Source organism: Mycetomoellerius zeteki, unplaced genomic scaffold (genome assembly GCF_001594055.1).
Source record: "Mycetomoellerius zeteki isolate Tzet28-1 unplaced genomic scaffold, Tzet1.0 scaffold221, whole genome shotgun sequence".
Classification (NCBI taxonomy): Eukaryota; Metazoa; Arthropoda; class Insecta; order Hymenoptera; family Formicidae; genus Mycetomoellerius; species Mycetomoellerius zeteki.
In genome coordinates this window covers 2,638,008-2,644,007 of record NW_017257184.1, presented here as the reverse complement: position 1 = coordinate 2,644,007, position 6,000 = coordinate 2,638,008, and the positions used below count along the sequence as shown (strand labels likewise).

At 39.5% G+C, this 6,000-nt stretch overlaps 1 protein-coding gene across 6 annotated transcripts in view; it reads left to right on the top strand.

Annotated features, from left to right (window-relative positions):
* The window catches only part of LOC108722905 (zinc finger protein 91), a 342,323-nt gene that overhangs the window by 5,735 nt on the left and 330,588 nt on the right, over positions 1-6,000 (top strand). For 2 of the 6 annotated variants that reach the window (XR_001936620.1, XM_018448252.1), the window contains exons 2-10: positions 48-677; positions 1,065-1,298; positions 1,437-1,637; positions 1,727-2,152; positions 2,239-2,715; positions 3,394-3,681; positions 4,257-4,706; positions 5,005-5,141; positions 5,870-5,991. Coding sequence is in view for 5 of the 6 variants with exons in the window: in XM_018448252.1 (XP_018303754.1) it covers positions 159-677; positions 1,065-1,298; positions 1,437-1,637; positions 1,727-2,152; positions 2,239-2,715; positions 3,394-3,681; positions 4,257-4,706; positions 5,005-5,141; positions 5,870-5,991 (2,854 nt within the window). In the remaining variant the exon portion in view is untranslated. The remainder of the gene's footprint in view (positions 1-47; positions 678-1,064; positions 1,299-1,436; positions 1,638-1,726; positions 2,153-2,238; positions 2,716-3,393; positions 3,682-4,256; positions 4,707-5,004; positions 5,142-5,869; positions 5,992-6,000) is intronic. The other 4 variants (XM_018448253.1, XM_018448257.1, XM_018448254.1 and 1 more) reach the window with 4 other exon arrangements.

Genomic DNA, 6,000 nt, shown 5'->3' with positions numbered 1-6,000 from the left:
CAGCCGCAGCAAGTGCCACAAGTGTAATCGTTAATTATTATTGCCAGGCAGAGACACCGAAGTTCGAGAAAGATGATGATGGGGCTTGGCGCTGGACGGTAGAGAACGTGGTGAATAATTATTCCTGCGCGAAGAAAGAGCGAGAGAGCGCGCGCGCCATGTTTCCTGCGGCGGGCAAGGGCGAGCGAAGAAGTTCGCGCGGAAGCGCGCGGCTCTCGTCCAAGATGTCGGGAAAGCTGCCCCGGTTGCGTGCACTGCGACCGCGGCAGCAGCACCAGAGGCGAGCGAGAACGGCTCCCGTCGTCCCCGTCGACGGAGCGACGCCGAGACCGGAAGGTAACCTTAAAGGGGCAGCCGTAGCGAGTCACGAGGTGGAGCACGATGCGAAGAAGGGCGAAGACACGTTCGCGTCCGGCGCTGTGAGCAAGACGAACGAGATGGACGAGGATGACAACGACGACGAGCTGACGATGACCGTCGTCGACGCCAACGAGGTGGAGACGACGCTGGACGGCAACGTTGACGTCGACGTCGACGTCGCGGTGAATTCCGAGGAGACGATCAACATCGACACGAACAAGCGAGCGTCTTACGAGTGCAAGACCTGCAAACCATCCAAAATGCTGCCCAGTATCAAGGCCTACTTCGAGCACCTGCGAAAGGATCACAAATATAAGGTGAGCACCGATTTTTACATATATGCCTTGATGTTTTTTTGCTAAGTGTTTTATGTTCTTTTGTTTTTCGATTTATCTTATATTCTTGATTTCTTTTTATTTATTCATTTTCTTTTTTTCTCTGTCTCTCTCTCTCTCTCTCTCTCTCTCTCTCTCTTCTTCTCTCTCTCTTCAACATGGCCGTTTTTAAAACGGAGTTAAATCGAAAGAAAATTCCGTTTTAAAAACGGAAGGTCGTCCGATATAACTACGTGTCATTAGGGATGCAGGGTGCGTTATTTTGCGCAATTACCGTAATTTCGTAGTGAGCGACGTGCTAAATAAAAACAATGATATTCAAGGCACATACTCATAGGTCGCAGGAATATGTTTTATTGTAATTTTTAGGGCAAAAATGAGCACAGTCCAGTTGAAAATCGTTGCCCTGCGTGTTCGTATGTTGCATTGAACGTGAAAGATCTTGAAAATCACCAAAGAGTGCATCATTTGAAAAGAAAATTCTTTCGATGCGCAAAATGCGATTACGTGACGCACATCAGAGCGCGTTATACTAAGCATGTTAAATATCATTCTATGCCGATGATCAAGTGCGATGCTTGTGATTTTAGTTCAGCGTATAAGGTTTGTTCCTCATACTACTTGGTTTCCCAGCGATACGTTAAGCATGTCAGAAACTTTCCAGGGTTTTGTGAAGAAGCTTGCGATTTACACTTTTGAGATTATATAGATTATATGTGTGTCTTTAACGCTGTTTTTCAGTGGAATCTAGAAAGACACATGCGGAATCATGGAGGTGGAGGTGCTTTCAAATGTCGTGCATGTAATTTTACTGCTGATATCCGTCAGAGCTTAACGGTGCATGAGTCGTATCATCATGATCCACCTGTGGGTCAGATCAACCGCAAAAATAATAACGCTTTCGAACGTAAGCCACGAAATAGTCCAAAACGTTATAATCAGGTATTATAAGCAAGTATATAATCGTAACTTTCGTACGCGTTAAAACACGTTGATTAATCACGTCGTATAACGTATTTAATGTCTGCTAGGTTGGAGCCAGTGACTTTCGAGAAGCGTTGAATAAAAGTGGAAGTACAACCACGTCAGCCGCTTCTTCTGACTCGTTCGTATCAGATCACTCATTAATTTCAATAGACGATAAGAAAAGCGCCCTGGCCAGCGCAGAGTGCATTGCGTTAAAATGCGAAGAGAAAGGCTGCCAATTTATAACAGCTTGGGATTCCGAGATGCAACGTCATTTAGCAGAATGTCATGCACCGGTTATCTCATCAAAGCCAAGAAAGCCACTGCCGATGTTAATTCCACTGAGCCTAGCGAGCACCAAGTCCAATAACACTATCAACAATAGCGGGCCACCTACAACCCTGCTGAAAGTTCCACGCGTTAGAGTGAGACCTGAATTGGCGCAAATTGCTAAAGAGACGGAACTCGCCAAGATGTACGGAAACAAAGGGGTTGGTTGAAATCATTAATTTTCTTGCCCTTAAGAATATTGTACGAAACACGTCTTATATCGGTGCTGGCTGTCATCTGCTTTCAGGCCGCGAATTCGAAGAGGAATCTCAATACTGCGACTGGTGTATTTGAGAGAAAGAATGCCTCCTTCTTCGATAAATTAAAGGAAAAACTAACAACGACAGCGACGTCGATTAATAACGGTGTTCCGGAGGTAGCTGTAAGTAATGAGAACGACTTGAAATGCTGGTGTACGTTTAAAGCTAGTAGCATGGAAGAGCTAACTTGCCACAAACAGACGCACCACACTGCGCTCAGCGTGTCCGTGGGCACGACACGTTGCCCTAAGTGTAGAAGACGATGTAAGAGTACAACCGATCTCCAAACGCATATGAAATGCTGTCATTCGCGTGACGACACGACGCCGTCCATCGATAGTAGTTTAGAGAAAGTAACGAATCGCTCGGACATCCGCATGACCTCGTACCGTGACGAATTCTCTTTTCCGTCGCAAATGGAATGGGACGCCAATCTCAGAGGATCAAATTCTTCTGGACCTCCGGTACGATGCTTGATAATAATAATTTAAAAATATACGATAAGAAAACTACTGCACAACCGCGACTCTAGAAGCGAACATCGTCAAAAGTCTGTATAAAGCAACTGAAATTTGAAAAGTTTGTCGTAGAAGGCATTATGAGAATGCTATATAAAGTAAATTCTCATTGTTATGTGGATATTCTTCTATTTTGGCTATGTGGTTTATTTTTTGCGTTTCTGTAAAATAGTTTAAAACCGGCGGCACACGATGCTTATTTTCTTGCTGGATTGCTAACTAGAATAAATTCTTGCTTCCGTATTGGCTAAGATGCTGACATTGTCAGTACCGCAGCTAATACGATGGCAAGATTCTAATCCAGCTAGGAATCCAGCAGGAAAACGAGCATCGTATGCCGCAGGTTTTAGATTTACAAGTATTGCTGTTGGTGGTATTGGTTTAGTGTTAGTACAAGATATTTTGTAGGAGTATGCATCTAAAGAAACTTTAGGTATCCGCGAAATGGTGAGCGTTGATTAGAAACTAGAGTGAGTCTCGTTCTTTTCTTTTCATTTATTATTAAGAATGTGCTTTACATATTGCATAGTGGATGTCGAGCATCTCTCTTTCTGGTTGATTACTAGTTCATTTCTAATTCTTTACTGGCAGTTCTACTGTTACGATAAAAAAAATTTTTGTCAGTTTGAAGGTGGTCCGACACATCCGAGCAAGCGGCGGGTATTCAAATGTCCCCATTGTCCATTTTGGGCTTCCACCGCAAGTCGCTTTCACGTACATATAGTCGGTCATTTAAACCGGAAGCCATTCGAGTGTTCAATGTGCGCGTATCGTTCTAACTGGCGATGGGACATCACAAAACATATTAAGCTTAAAGCGGCTAAAGACGCAGTGCATACGAGAGCCAGAGTGCTCATGACGGATGAGACAGGTCGACGGAATTATTCCAAATATAACAAATATCTTGCACAGGTGAAATAATGAATCTCAGTTTTACGTAGAATAATTCATTGTTTTTATATCTCACATCGATGCAATATTTTAATGATCAACATCAATAATTACCTTGCGAAAAGGATGTACGATGAAAAAATCTCGGCACCACAATACGGCGCTCGAACGCTTGATCACTATTGCATTGTAAAGCCGTGATCAGACTAGAGATTGAAATTGAAATTGAATTCGAATTTAATCAATCAGAAGAAAGAAAATCAATCTCAATTTTACTGAACTTTGTTTTGATTTGTTAAATTCTAATTCAATCTCAATTTCGATCTTTAGTCTGATTATGGCTTAACACTTGTTGTAAGCATATTCTTAGTAATTAATAGACGAAAGATATTGATTCTATCTTTATTTATGAAAGTTCGATCAATGTTTTCGAGATTTTTGTGAAAATTGACCGAAACGTTCGCCTATTTGTTATGAACGCGATAAAAAAAATTTTGATAATATTATTTAACAAACCTGTTTCATGACATCCGACATCTCGTCTAACATGTTCTACTATGAAATTTCGTTTATTTATCGCAATATCTTTGCTCCAGGTAGGACAGCAATCGTGGGATGAGGATCGTATGGAGCAGCGTAGCATAGAAGAAACAAATTCTGAAGAATTGTCAACAAAGTTGTTGATTGTGGGCAATAAAGAGTATATTCCGATGACTAGTTCAGCATCACAATCTCCCATCACAATTTTATCAACAAACGAGACAAATCAGAACAGTCATAATGTAGATATACGACCTCCACCAGCACTCAAAGCAGCGGTTAGAAATCGCGGGCAATCGTTGTTGAAAAACAATCCTATCACGATGCATGTACAAACCTCTAGTGGTGGTGCGGTCTCTGTATCTACAGCGGTAGATGACAGTAAACGCACTCAAAATCAATGGAGGTGCAAACGTTGTAATTATCGAGATAGCAACAAAGATAATATATTGCTGCATGTTAAATCTCATTACGAATCTGCCAATCAGGAGTCTGTCGAAGAAAGGGTAAGTTCTATACCGTTAAATATAATTTTTTGCAATTGCAGTAGTCAAGGTTGTCGCGTTTTTATGTAAAGATTAAATGTGAGAAATTGTACGAACAACAGAAATATCTTAATAAAAATAGTTGTGAAACATAGCGCAAGCAATTTGTATTAAAAATATGGTAAAAGTTCCACGACACCAGATATACGATTATAAAAAGATTACGTAAAATAATGTGAGATCTATCTCTTGTTTTTTAACTTTATATCCAAGTAACTAATGCATTTTAATTTGAAGTGCGTCACTTTGTTTTTCGCAGAATCCATTTAGTTGTGAGGAATGCCCGTTTTCGGCATCGGATGCTGCCACTCTGTCCATTCACAAGATGCACCATCGGCCGAACTTAGATGCTATATTTAAATGCTATCTTTGTCCATACTACGTTAGTACAAAGGCGTATGTGTCGCTAGTAACTCGCTTTGTTAACATGAATGCTCCGTTTTTCCAATTTATAATTTAATCCAAGTATTAATTATTTTTTTTTTACTTAACTTTGATTGCGATATATATGTAATACATTTATGTGGATTCCATACGTATTTAAATACACACACATTTCCTATCTACTATCATTTATGTAGAAAACACCATTAATTTTATATAGTATATATTGTGTGAATTCTAAAGAGATTTATTAATTTTGTCAAAGATTTTTATTAAAAAAAACATTTTATTGGAAAATTTATTTTAATGTTAAAAACTTATATATTTGTATTTTAAAGCATTATCTATACGAATTCATAAGTGTGTCTTTTAGCATTGATACACGCGCAGCGCAGGAATAATATTTGTTATCGTTATATTACGTGTATCTTTTATACATGAGGCAAATATCCACGAATATTTTTAAAATATTAAATTCTAGGTCATATATAAATTTACACTTATTTCATAAGAATTAGATACACAAATAGTAATGTAACGGTCAGGGGATTGGTTAAAAAAATGCACGCGCGCGCGCGCACACAGCGGTCAAAGTGTTATATTAATTACTTTAATATTAATTGCGTTAATATTAATTAACGCATTATAATCAACGCATATTTGTGATATAATACACACATATATATAGGTAATGATATAATACAACATATAATACAGTTGCACTATTCATTGTGTCACAGAGAACTGTTGGAGCACGCTAGACTTCATGGAGAAGAGTTGGCAGCTATGCATCAACAAAATATGGATTTCCCATTGTCCAGTCCCAAGAGCAAACAGCAACAAATATCAATTTCTGAAGGCAATAAGTTTT